This window comes from Podarcis cretensis (genome assembly GCF_951804945.1).
Source record: "Podarcis cretensis genome assembly, chromosome: 7".
Classification (NCBI taxonomy): Eukaryota; Metazoa; Chordata; class Lepidosauria; order Squamata; family Lacertidae; genus Podarcis; species Podarcis cretensis.
The window spans coordinates 84,404,982-84,418,818 of record NC_137176.1 but is presented as its reverse complement, the minus strand read 5'-3'; the positions used below and the strand labels follow the sequence as shown (position 1 = coordinate 84,418,818).

The 13,837-nt window shown below is 44.2% G+C and overlaps 2 protein-coding genes across 6 annotated transcripts in view; both read left to right on the top strand.

Moving 5' to 3' along the window:
- LOC307220556 (uncharacterized protein) overlaps positions 1 to 11,020 on the top strand; it is a 33,691-nt gene extending 22,671 nt beyond the window's left edge. For 4 of the 5 annotated variants that reach the window (XR_013840909.1, XR_013840910.1, XR_013840911.1 and 1 more), the window contains one exon: positions 1,885 to 2,108. Coding sequence is in view for 1 of the 5 variants with exons in the window: in XM_079984576.1 (XP_079840702.1) it covers positions 1,885 to 1,930 (46 nt within the window). In the remaining 4 variants the exon portion in view is untranslated. Of the gene's footprint in view, positions 1 to 1,884; positions 2,109 to 10,937 lie in introns of those variants that run through there. The other variant, XR_013840908.1, reaches the window with a different exon arrangement.
- A 768-nt stretch (positions 11,021 to 11,788) lies between these two features.
- The window catches only part of ZFAT (zinc finger and AT-hook domain containing), a 92,805-nt gene continuing 90,756 nt past the window's right edge, over positions 11,789 to 13,837 (top strand). Inside the window, exon 1 of the mRNA XM_079984164.1 lies at positions 11,789 to 12,112. Within this exon, the coding sequence (XP_079840290.1) occupies positions 12,094 to 12,112 (19 nt within the window). The 5' untranslated portion in view covers positions 11,789 to 12,093. The remainder of the gene's footprint in view (positions 12,113 to 13,837) is intronic.

Below are 13,837 nucleotides of genomic sequence, written 5' to 3'. Positions count from 1 at the left end.
CCTTCTCTGTTCCACTGCATAGATGGGATGTCTCTCTACTTGAGGTTGCTGGAGGAAGGCATGGTAGTATATGTAGAAAAGATTATTTGCCCAGTCAAGTGGCATTTACACACCTTATTTGCATAATAACCAGTTGATGGGCTTGGTCAGGTTTTCCCAAACTTGAGTCTCCAGCTGTTTTGGAATACAACTCCCATCATCCCTACCTAGCAGGACCAATGGTCAAGGATGATGGGAATTGTAGTCCAAAAACAACTGGAGACCCAAGTTTGGAGAACCCTGGGCTAGATAATACTTTTTTTAAAAATATATATGAAGAAACAGGTTTCTAATACAGTTAGCTTTCCTGGAAGGTTGCTGAAGGTCACTTTCCCCAGCCTCCTACGCGGATGCAGGCTCCACAAATCCCAAACAAAAACATGGTTCATTCGGATAGTTTCCAAGTAAGGCTGTAAGGGCCATTGTTCCCAGGGCAGGTCTAAAAGGAAAATCCAGATGACTGAAGCAAGTGAAGTGAGCCATGTGCTACTGGGCGAGACAAAACAATTGCTGATCATTCTTCAGATGGGGAATTCCTTATCAACTTGAACATTAACTATGCAGTTGAAATTTAAAAAAAAATTTAACAAAATTGTCCAGTAGCACCTTAGAGACCAACTAAGTTTGTTTTGGGTATAAGCTTTCGTGTGCATGCACACTTCTACCCAGAACAAACTTAGTTGGCCTCTAAGGTGCTACTTGACAGTTTTTAATTTTTTTAATTTATTTCGACTACATCAGAACAACATGGCTACCTACCTGAATCTATTAACTATGCAGAAATTGATGGCAAAACCAATATACCAAGCTCCTCACCCACCTAGCTTACTTCAAGGTGCTTGTGTACACACATGAAAGCAAACACAATGTCTTTGTAGATTCAGGTAGGTAGCCGTGTTGGTCTGACAGTCGAAATAAAAAAAATATTGTCCAGTAGCACCTTAGAGACCAACTAAGTTAGTTCTGGGTATAAGCTTTCGTGTGCATGCACACTTCTTCATATATGTATCTGAAGAAGTGGTATCTGATGGTATCTGAAGAAGTGTGCATGCACATGAAAGCTTATACCCAGAACTTACTTGGTCTCTGAGGTGCTACTGGACAATTTTTTTTATTTACAATGCCTTTTGTGATAACCATTGTGTCATAAGCTGGTTGGGATCCTATGAAGTATGCAAATGGTTCTGTGTCTAAGGGGCTTTGAAACGTGTTCTTATGAACATTGGCTCACTGACTCAAATGGCAAACAAAATTGAGGGGACTTTTTAAAAGCAATTTGTAGTATGGCAGAGGGATGCTCTGTTTAGAGATATGAAAGTAAAGTCCTACTGAGATTACTCAAACTCTTGGATGCATCTCAAGTAGCTATTTGGATCCCTGCTGCAATGTGCAAGCAATTAATCTTTTAATTTTCACCTCAGCTATGCTTTAAATTCAAATTTCTGGGAGATCGTACGGGAATGTCAATGAGATATATTACTTGCATCATGATGGAATAGTGTGACCACTATCTGCTTGCTTTTATTGCCTCTTGTGGTTTTTATTCCCTTATTTTTAAATCTTTGCTTGTTCTTTGAACAATAAAAACTTAACATGCCATTAACAGAAAAAGGAAAGGTAAAAAAAAAAAATACTGTACAGACATGTTCAAAAGCAATGTGTCGTAGTTGAGATTTTAACTCCCTTGAAACGAAAGTTCTGACTAGAGCAAGAGGGATTTAAGGCTGGAAAGTAATGTTGATTCTCTGGATTGCATTCAGTGTACCTGGTATCTGGAAATACTGAGGTATGGACTCCTTTGAAGTGCATCAGTGTTGTGTTCACATTGTTATCCCTGATTCTTAGTTCATGTAAACATCCTACACTCAGCTCTAACAGACGGAACAGCTGAGAGGTGGGTGTTTACTTCAACTGATTTGGAAAATCTGCCTTCCTGAATAATCAAGCCATGAAACCGGGTGGACTGCGGGAGAGGGCAACCATCAACTGTGCTGATTCCCACCTCATTTTATAAATGCAGCCTCCAATTATCTGTGAAAGTGGTAATCCATAAAATAGTTTGTCTTCGGTTTTGTGTAATACTGTGTGTGTATTTGCCCTAGCAACCTTTTGTGCCAGTGGTTTGCTTCAAGATCTACGCTGTTGGCCTATTTTTCAAAATTTCCCTTTCATCTGCTGTAAACCAATTCCAAATAGTTTACTATAAGGAGGGATGCATGCAGTCTGACACAAGGCAAAGCGGTAGTTGGTCTTAAACACAATGGTCAATGTATGTGGAATGCCATATCTGTGTATTTTCAATGTGACCTTGATATAGTTCCAGTTCATGTCCTTGGTGTGTCTGTCTAGTCTCTCCAAAGATGGAAAAAATAGTCCATATTGTAGGGAATGCTCAAGCAGGAACTAAAATAAGTCCAAACTGACGGTTTGGTTAGCTAATATAATTGAAGTGTTGCTTGCCACTATGATGCTGTATTGCAAGTGACAAATGGCTCATTTTAAAAGCATCTTAAGTGGTGTGGAATCTCTTTATTAAAATGTAAGTTTCTACCTGAAATCTACAAACCATTTGTGCTGAAATAGACTGCAGTGAGCACTGGTTAGCTGAAAGCTGAGGTCATCGCTGTCACCCTTCCCTTTTATTGTGGGAAATTCCCTTATTCCAGCTCCGTTTCCCGCTGCTATCCCGGATTGTTATATATCCCATAGATTGTCCCTGGGACAGGTGAGACTGCTGATCCCTTATTTTTTAGGCTGTTGATCTGAAAGTTGACAGCTATGGCTGAGGTTGAGTTGTAGATAGTTGCTGGTGATTTCCATCTCAAAAATTGTGGAGCATGCCCATTGTTTTGCTTTCTCGTTGACTGTGTTTGTGCATTTGTGATCTTCACAGGACTGCTGCAGTGCATCGAACTTAATTTCTCATGCTAGAGAAAGGCTGTTTCCAGGCAGGTCTTGACTTTGAGCTGCCCTGGTGGTATAAATTTATAGTAACTACAGTACTGTCTTCCTTTCCAGTTTGTAATGCCAGTTAAGCATTCTGATAGTACCAAAAAAGAAGAAGTAAAGATAATGAACTTAAAAGACAACACGGCCATTCATACTGGGGGTTTGGTGATCCTGCTGCTAGCTCTGCATTATCTCGCCTGTGTTCCTTCTGCTTATCCCATTAACCCCAGGGACGACTCAAAATATCAGCCCAGTCTCTTTGTGAATATATGCATGCTGAATGCAACCCCCCCCCCCCCCCGTGGCAAAGTGCCCTTATTGACTTCAGAGAAGTGAACGATTTTGTGCAAAGGCCAGCAAACTAGGGAGATGGCCTGTGTGTACATGTCTTTGCCAGTAACCTCAGCAGAACATAATGTGGGGCTTAGGGTTGAAGTTCCATGGGCATTACAAGTCTAGGGGAGAGGACCAAATTGGCTTCCGAAGAGGATGGAGTGGAAAGATTTAATTATCAGATCTGTACTCATTCAGGGGGAAATTGCAGAAGAAATGAGTTTTGAAACAGTGCACTGTTAAGATCATTATGCATTTCCATGTGGATTTTTTTAAATTAAAAAAAATACGTATTTTAGATGTTAGTTCCTCCCAAGAAAGGTATACTATTTCCCCTCTTATATGTAACTAGCTTTCCATGGTAGCCACAACAGGAAAACCTCCCTCTGACAGTTGATTATAGCTGGCATAAGATCACAGTTGATTTCTGGCTTGTACTCTTATCTTGTGTTTCAAAACCAGGCCTAAACCCTGAAACCTGAGCTTCTCTGTTGACATAACCTGAAGCTGATTTTTCTGTTCACCTACAGGCAGGTTGGATAGGTGAGTGCCTTTCATTTCTCCAGGGTATGGTCTTACTGGAAATGTCACTCCCCATTGCCTCTCGTTGGGGTCATCCTAACACCGCACCTCAAATACCACAGTAATTGTCCCAGTAATTGTCCAAAAGCTCCTGTTGTAATAAAAATCAAGGCCACCTTATGTAACTTATAAACTAACCAGATGCAGGTGCATTAAACTGGCTCATTTGCTTGGGAGATATCAGAAGCATATAAGGAAAGCCGTGCTGGATGAGGCCAAAAGGCCCACCTAGTCCAAAATCCTGTTCTCACAGTGGCCAACTAGATGCCGTTGGGAAGCCCACAAATGGAATCTGAGAGCAACAATCCTCTTCCTCTTTGAATACCAGTTGCTGCAAATCACAAGGCTCACTGGAGGTGGAGTATAGCCATAAGCTAAAGCCTCAGCGCCTAGGGCTTGCCGATTGAAAGGTCGGCGGTTCGAATCCCCGCGGCGGGGTGCGCTCCCGCTGCTCGGTCCCAGCGCCTGCCAACCTAGCAGTTCGAAAGCACCTCCGGGTGCAAGTAGATAAATAGGGACCGCTTACCAGCGGGAAGGTAAACGGCGTTTCCGTGTGCGGCTCTGGCTCGCCAGAGCAGCAATGTCACGCTGGCCACGTGACCCGGAAGTGTCTCCGGACAGCGCTGGCCCCCGGCCTCTTGAGTGAGATGGGCGCACAACCCCAGAGTCTGTCAAGACTGGCCCGTACGGGCAGGGGTACCTTTACCTTTACCTTTAGCATAACCTCATCCTCCATGAATTCATCTAATTTTCTAAAGCCATCCAAGTTAGTGGTCATCATTAGCTCTCATGGAAGCAAATTCCGCATTTTAATTGTGCGCTGTGAGAAGCAGCTATTTCTTGTGCTAAACAGAGACTTGGCTTCTTTAGATGAGTTCTGGAATAATAGATTGTCTCCATGGTTGTCACAACATGCTAACAATATATTATTTGGCCTGCCATGGTAGTGATAGCAGTGTTGAAGACTCACTTAACACAGTGAGTCTTCATTCAGTGGCCATGTTGAAAAGATTTGTCCTGCCCTTTGTGCATTTTTGTCTGAACTTGGGTTTTCTACTGTTAAGTTTTACAAAGCCAGCAACATTTGCAGAGGGTGTACTGAATATATTTATGACCTTAAGTCGCTCCTCGTTGAAGCTGGCAAGCCTTTTAGTCTGAAGGAGTCAGTGGCATGAAGGTCCCTTTTATATTCTGAGGTTCCTGTAAAATACAGGAGCAAGCAATGTGATTTAAACTGCCTTGCAGCTGTAAACTGTGATTTCCCCAGAAGGTTCGTCATCCGGCAGAACAAGTTTTGCCACCTTTGCCACATAGCTTCAGACGGCATAGGAGGAGGGGCAGAAAGTGTCAACAGGTTGCAGTAAGCAAGGAGAGGTTGTTCTCCCTTATGCAGCGGTGCATTGATGCACAGCCTTATTAAGTCTTGTCATCTGTATTAAAGAGAAACCTCATTTCTCAGAAGAGTATGGCAGACAGTCAACGCTGCTGTCTGTTCTGGCTGTCAAGGGCTAGAAAGTGCCATTGGGTGACCTTGCCAGTTTGACTGAGGCAGCATTTTCCAGACTTCAGAACCCTGGTGCAGCAGCAAGTGCAAAAGTAAAGGTAAAGGTAAAGGTACCCCTGCCCGTACGGGCCAGTCTTGACAGACTCTGGGGTTGTGCGCCCATCTCACTTAAGAGGCCAGGGGCCAGCGCTGTCCGGAGACACTTCCGGGTCACGTGGCCAGCGTGACATCGCTGCTCTGGCGAGCCAGAGCCGCACACGGAAATGCCGTTTACCTTCCCGCTGGTAAGCGGTCCCTATTTATCTACTTGCACCCAGAGGTGCTTTCGAACTGCTAGGTTGGCAGGCGCTGGGACCGAGCAGCGGGAGCGCACCCCGCCGCAGGGATTCGAACCGCCGACCTTTTGATCGGCAAGTCCTAGTGCAAAAGTAGTGACACATAATTAGCTCTGATAGTAGGTGCAAAATAAGATGACAAGCCCGTAGAAATGTTTTTGCTTTTGACTGTGCGAATGTGAGTATATGATGCAGGTGGCGCTGTGGGTTAAACCACAGAGCATAGGGCTTGCCAATCAGAAGCTTGGCGGTTCAAATCCCCGTGACAGGGTGAGCTCCCATTGTTCGGTCCCTGCTCCTGCCAACCTAGCAGTTCGAAAGCATGGCAAAGTACAAGTAGGTAAATAGGTACTGCTCCAGCAGGAAGGTAAACGGCGTTTCCGTGCGCTGCTCTGGTTCGTCAGAAGCGGCTTAGTCATGCTGGCCATATGACCCGGAAGCTGTACGCTGGCTCCCTTGGCTAATAAAGCGAGATGAGCGCCGCAACCCCAGAGTCGGCCATGACTGGACCTAAAGGTCAGGGGTCCCTTTACCTTTACCTATGTGTGTATATATGGGGGTGTGTGAAAACTGCTGGCTCTGGGCTGCCGAGCAGGGTGCCTTTTTTAAAAAAAGTGGGATTCCCACATTTATTAAAACGTTGCCACCCTAAGCTTCTTCAGGAAGAAGAGCGGAACAGAATTCAAATAAGTAAGTAATTTCTGCTCCTTAAAGCGGATTCCTGGTGGTGTACGGGCTGGCAGAGAGCACAATCTATAGGCATTTTTTGGCTGAGACCCAAGGTGGTTAGTACTATATGAGGACAGGATTGTATAGCTCAGTCATGAGAAGGAGATAGCTTTGAAGAGGCATAATCCCATTTTATAAAATATTATTAATAAAGCTGGGCCCCTCTGGATGCAATTTTATTTGTGAACCCCAATATTTATCCTGTCTGACACCGAAGGCCCAAGATCTTTAGCCTCTAGTGCTGCTTGAGTTGTGCCAGGTGGGTTGTTGGTCACACTCACCTGGATTTTGTTCTCCCACCCCGCCAACCTTCCAGCTTTCGTCTTGCCTGTAACGGGGAGTGGGTGAGTGCCCCTGGTTCACCCTATTCCATCTGTTCTTGGGGGTTCTTTATGCAAGGAGCTGTCCAGCCCCACAGAGATGCTGAACGCCTATGTGGCTAAATTTAGCCCACTTCCTCATGACTGCTGTACTGTACTGATCCTGTGCTGATCCAAGATAACTGAATAAGAGTCATATATACCTCCGTAAGGTTTTAAGCACTGCCTGTTTATTACAGAACTTGAGAATATTGGAAGTTTGTTTCTCTGCTGCACAATGCCTAGCTATCACTTGTATAAATAAATATTCTGGATGTAAAATTTTAGACTGGTTTGTCACTTATTTACATTCAAGTTATAAGCTGGTTTTGTTGTACTGAGAATTTGGCATGGTTTAGCAGGTTCTGAAGCTGAAAAAGGGCATGCATGAATACCCATTTGGCATCTTGCCCTGAAAAAAGCCAGCTGGTTTATTTTTGAGCCTTCTCTTGTACTTAAAAATATGAAAACAACTGATGGTGGTGTTAATTTCCCTAGAATAACTTTCTTGGGCCACTAGCTTAGCCTAACCTACCTCACAAGATAGTGAGCCCACCTGTCAATGTTTATATTAAGCATTTGGGTGGGGTACATAAAATTAAACCTGAGTTACGGTACATTGTCTACAACAAAAAATGTCTCAAACTGGCTGTAATTGATTTGTTCGTAGGATTGTACGATTTAAAAACAGCAACACTGAATGTATTTTTGTTACTTCTGGAAATTTTTTCAATAAAAACATACTTTAAAAAAACAATAACAGTATTTGTTGCTACTATTTCCTTCTGGGTAGGCACATTACTACCCAGTCACAGACTAAAATTCTGAGTTTCTTAATTCTCCTGGTTTTCTACCGATGATAGCTTGTTGTGACTTGTTTGCAAAGCATTTTAAGGATAAAATTGCCTGCATCTGCCAGGACCTTGACTCCAGTTACAGCACATGAATCTTGAGAGGTGCCCAGAACACTGTCTAGTTCTGTTGTGTTGGATGAGTTTCAGTTAGTAAGGCTCAAGGACGTGGATTAGGTGCTTGGATGGGTCAAGGTGACCACTCGCACTCTGAATCCTTGCACATCTTGGCTGATAAAAACTAGTGAGGAGGGAGCAGCTGGCTGGGCCAGGTAGGAGATTAATGCCTCCTTGTGAGAAGGGATGGTCCCTGCCTGCTTGAAGAAGGCAGCGGTAAAATAAGTATCAGTACATAAAATTTAAAACAAAACGAAGAGAAACCCTCACTGGATTTGGAATATCTGAAGTAATTACCAGCCAGTTACAAATATCCCCTTGGACAAGTTTCTTGAGTCGTGGACCAGATCCAGGTGCTCTTGGAGGAAAATGATTTTCTGGATCCGTTTCAGTTGGGGTTTCGGCCTGGTTTTGGCATAGAAACTACTTCGGTATGATGATGTCTGTCTCGAGCGAGACAAGGGAAATGTCTTAGTTGATTTTCCCCAACCTCTCTGTGGCTTTTGAGTTACACTTAATTCCGTGTATTGCAACCTAAGCCCATTGGAATGGTTCTTCACTCTGGGAAATGTGGAATGTATAGTACACGCTTCGCTCTCATGTGCAATGTTCATACAGTCACAACTGTCTTTAAGTTGTGCATACTATATATATTTTGGCGCATTGTACTTTTCTCTGGCTGATTCTTCAGGACCAGATTTTGAGGAAGCATCACACTTCCTCTCCTGAAATGTGGTACAGTACTTCCTCAAAATCACTCATTTCTTTTAAAAACAAAACAGAATGTTAGTTGTAAGTAACCCCATTCAAACCAATGGAAGAAAACACAGCTATTAATGGGACCTATAATGCAAGATTAAGCATGTTTACCCAGAAGCAAGTTTCACTACCCAATGTCAGTATGCTGGAGTAAAGCCTAGCACACTGATTTCAGCTACTGCTCGTTTAAGGTTACATGAGAAAATAAAGGTTACTGTCTGCCAAGAAGATAGGAAATTGACCAAATTCCTAGAAAAGATCCCAAAACCCCTTAAAACAAACAGAAATAGGAGTGGGACTCTTGCTCAGGAAGCATGGAAGGCAGATGGAGATGGCATTCCTGACATATTTAATTCCAGTGCATATTTCTTCTACACAACACCATGTCTGCTTTTTTATTAGGACCTTAATTCTGCTTACGGCAGGAGATGCAGCTATTCATTTCTCTTGACATCCATCTGTTTTTACACTCAAGTACCTCATTAAGATAAATCTGTTCACTCTTTCTCATCCCAGCTGATCTTTCCTTTTCTTTTTCCTCTCATCTTACTCTTAAGATCATTTGCTTGTATGTGGGGGCGGCAGTTTTAGTGCATTATATATAAATTGAGTCCTGTTCTGCTATTATTGCTAAACTTCTAATAGATTTTTGTTCCTTTTGGAACATGATTAACAAAATACTGCTCTAATCCAAGAAGGGAGTTTCTGCCATGCCTCCAACCAGATACCTGCCATTTCTCTCCAAATTTTCTTGCATGTCCAACCTGAGCATGAGTGCATTCTAACTTGAAAACGTTCCTCCTGCATTTTGCAGAGGAGCAGTTTTTAATAGAATATAAAGGGTCAATAGTACTGCAGTGTAGTGAAGAAGATGCTTAAAATGATGAACTTTGAGTACTGCTGAACAGGGAAGAATGTCTTAAACACTAGGCGATGCCATGTGGATTTTGCCTTCAGTCTTCAAAACATCTTGACCTCTTCTGAAGATGTTTAATACTGTTATTTTTACTTTGTCGAAGTAACACAGATTTTGCTTGTAAGCTGGTTTGCAGAGAATTGACCAGCTGGAAGCCAAGGTGTTGCAACATGATTCTAAGCATGCTTCCCACTGCTTTCAAAAGTGTGTCCTCTAATACACGTAGTCCCTGATGGCTGCTTTAATGCAAGACATTAAAATGAGCAAAGGCTATTGCATTTGGAAGTGTTATTTGCTAAGCTGTACACACGGCGATTTCCCCTGCAAGATACAGGGAAATCCCTACCATAATATGAGGAAAATTTTCCCCTATACCCCGTTGCTCAGAAATCAAGCCTATTTCCCCTCTTATGGGGCATATATAAGATTCCAGCCCCATTTTCTTGGCATATTTTATTTATAAATCAGCTTTAAGCAGAACTATCACTTGAGGAATCCAGTATGCAAGTATTCCCCCCCTCTCCTGGGAGCGTAATCTCCTGGCCTATGCTGGGAGAGCCACAAAGACTCTGATGTCATACTAATTTAGAAACGCTGGGGAATGGATTCCCCATCCCCTGTATAACATTGGAAAACCCTGTCCTTTTCCCCTTGAAGGGATGGGTAGAATCATAGTGAAATAAAAAATGGCTGGCTATTAATGAAGTGTTTGCCCCTTGAGCAAGGAGTATATTCTGTTTTTAAATGATGCAGGTGTGTCACAGCAGCCATTCCTACAGCCTGCTCTTCTGCTAAAAGTGTCCAGAAGGTGGTGCACAACATACTCATAAAACCACGTTATGTAACCTCTGAAAGTCTAACAAACTGTTTCTAAAAGCAATAACAAAGAATATGTCGTATAGTTAACACTTGGGGGAAAAACCTAACAGTAAAAAGATTCAGGTAGGTAGCCGTGTTGGTCTGACGCAGTCGAAATATATATAAAAAATAAAAAATTATCCAGTAGCACCTTAGAGACCAACCAAGTTTGTTCTTGGTATAAGCTTCCGTGTGCATGCCCACTTCTTCAGTAAAAAGATGTTAACATAGAAATGAAACTAGGTGTGGCCTATTAAAAGCCTGACAAAACAAGGAGCACCTTCAATTTCTGTTAAAAGGCACATAAAAAGCAAGCTGGACATGCTGACAGCAGAAGAGCATTCTAGAGTTGTGACAACATCTTAGAAAACGCCACATCCTTGGTGCTTTATGAATGACCTGAGGTGGCTCTGAGAACAGGTAACCTGGCCCAGAGTTATGGGCTTTTAAGAGTATATAACCAGTACTTTGAATTGAGCCAGAAAGGGAGTATGACGCCAGTGATGGCTTTAGGGACATGTTATTCCCTTTCACGCTCCCTCTTAAGAGAAATCAGCCGCCCTTATTCTATATGATAAATCTGCATAAGTTGCCATTCTTCTTTAGTTGCAGACTAAACATACAGAATAAGAGAACAAGAAGAACATATGTTTAGAGAAGATTGGAAAACGTTTATTGAATATATGGGGGGAAATTAAGATAAATTCCAGAGTGTAAATAAGTTTTGATAGATGCAATAATGGAATATTGACTAGTTTAGTTTTTGTAAAATATGCAGGGATTTATGATATGCAAAATGAACCATGGAAAGAGAAGAAGAGAATCCACGGATACTCGAAGGCTGTGTAAAGGAGTATTTTAAATTGTAAAACAGAAAATTAGTGTATTTTTGGTTTCTGTGGAAGCCGCCCAGAGTGGCTGGGGAGACCCAGCCAGATGGGCGGGGTACAAATAATAAATTATTATTATTAGCATGCAGACTAACGAACGTATGGCGGCAAGAGATTGAGATCTGGTACAGCAAGACCGACAGACGTAATATATATTTCTATGGTAGCAATTCCCCTGCCATGGTTCAGCTTAGATCAGGCCACAAATATCGAACCAGCAATAATAATTGAAAATAAAATGAAACTGCCCAGTTAAAGGGGGGAGAGGAGCAATATTCTAGATTAACCAATCAGCGATACAACCCTGAATTTGAACCTGCATAATATAATATAAATTTTAAAAAAAAATTTTTCCTAGGGTGACGTCTACTACCGAGGCCAGGACGACTCTTACTAAAAAGCTCGCAGACCAGACGCATGCGCCCAAAGCAGGGTGGGAGGGGCTGGGGCCGGCCAATCAGAGGAGCGGCAGCTCTCGCGCGCCGTCCAACGGCCGCTCAGGCCCGCCAGGGCGCGTGCCCGGACCTGCCCAACGGGGAAGCGCGCGCTCCTCCCGCCTCCCTCCTGCTACGTCACTCGAGGAAGACGTAGGAAGCCGCCATGTCGGACGCGGCAGATTCGCCATAACCTTTTTCCTGCCGCGGCCTGCACGCCGCCGTTTTAATAAATAACAACAGCTTAAGAATGCGCGCCCGTGTATGGATACGTATTTATTTATTTTTAACAAAATATTAGGGCCCCTCGAATTTGAGAGCAGGGTATGGCGGCGGCGGCGGCGGCGCTTCTCCTGAGGGGACGAAAGTGCTAGTTCTTCCTCTCTTTTTTAATTCCGCGGTTTTTATTACCACCCCTCGCCCTCCTCATATCCGGGCATGGAGGCCCCGTCGGCAGGTAAGTGCGGGCGCCGAGGGGGGGGGGCTTTTTTAATATATGGAAATCGCGTCGGCGGAGGGATTCCGCCCCTGCGCGGGGCCTGACGGGACGTGGCGCGAGAGTCCCGAGCGGGCGTCGTCGTCACCGGCACTTCCGGTTCGGTGGTGGACGGGCATGGCGTCGGCCGCGTCGGGGCCGGAAGTGTGCGTCTGCGCTTGCGCGCGCGTGTCTCTCTTGTCATCTCAGTGCGCAAACGCGCCTGGTTGGCTGTGTTCCTCAGGGCGGAGAAAGCGATTTTTTCCTAAGGACGCGAGGAGAGCGAAGCTGCCCGATAGCCTCCTCTCACGGTGGAAGAGCCACGGCCCTTCCAGCTGCGCCCACCTACATTTCGCCCAAACGCGGGTCTCGAACCCACGACCCTTCGGCTTGAGAGTCTCCTGCTCTACCTATTAGGCTATCCAGCCGCCGAGGCTTTGGAACGGGAAACCTCTTTAATGGAATACAGAAGCCTAACTGTGGCACCGAGTGAAGGAAGCGCTGCTTTTTATTTGCCCCCAAATTGCCCCATCGAAAACCTAAGCCAAAGCTGCCCTTCCTGCTTTTAACTGAAATTGAAATAATTTATTGTCACTTGTACAACTCGTATAGGGACGTGGGTGGCTCTGTGGTCTAAACCACAGAGCCTAGGGCTTGCCGATCAGAAGGTCAGCAGTTTGAATCCCCATGACGGGTTGAGCTCCCGTTGCTCGGTCCCATTTCCTGCCAACCTAGCAGTTTGAAAGCACGTCAAAGTGCAAGTAGATAAATAGGTACCGCTCCGGCAGGAAGGTAAACAGCATTTCTATGCGCTGCTCTGGTTCTCCAGAAGCGGCTTAGTCATGCTGGCCACATGACCCGGAAACTGTACGCCGGCTCCCTCGGCCAGTAAAGCGAGATGAGCGCCGCAACCCCAGAGTCGGCCACAACTGGACCTAATGTTCAGGGGTCCCTTTACCTTACAACTTGTATACAGTGAGATTACACGAGCACCCCCCACTCAGCTCTCTTAGTCTTAATTCCCCTCATTTACTGACGCACACCCACCAAACCCGAAAGTCAGTTGCCCTGTTGTTATCTTTTCATTCAGCAGCCTGACAGCCCATGGATAGAAGCTGTTCTTTACCCTGTTGGTGCAACTAATCATGCTTCTATATCTTCTGCCTGAGGGCAGGAGATCAAGAAAGTGCCGGCCAGGGTGTGAATCATCCCTGAGAATTTTCCTCACTCTCCTGAGACAATGTTCTTCCACTATTTCATCCAGTTGATTCATGGGACAGCCCATAATATCTTGTGCTGTATTCACCACCCTCTGTAGGCACTTCCTATCAGATGATGTCAAACCAGCGTACCACACCGTGATGCAGTATGAAAGGACACTTTCTGTTGTTGACCGGTAGAAGAAGATCATAAAATGTTGGTTGACATAGTTCTTCCGCAATGCCCCACAAGTTCAAAGGGGGAAGAAAGAAAAGAAGCTCATTTCCACTTTTCCTAGGCCAGTGGTCCTATGCCCTGTGGGCCACATTTTCCGAATAAAAATTTGCTCGCACCCCACCTAATTTTTTATTTTATTGATAAGATACACTGAAAAGGAAAAGCAAAAACTAGCAGTGCTGGATTTTTTGCGTAGAACGCAGCTGTTTTATAATATGATCATGGGGCATCCAGAATGTATAAAACTATGCATCTGCTTATTCTGGAGTT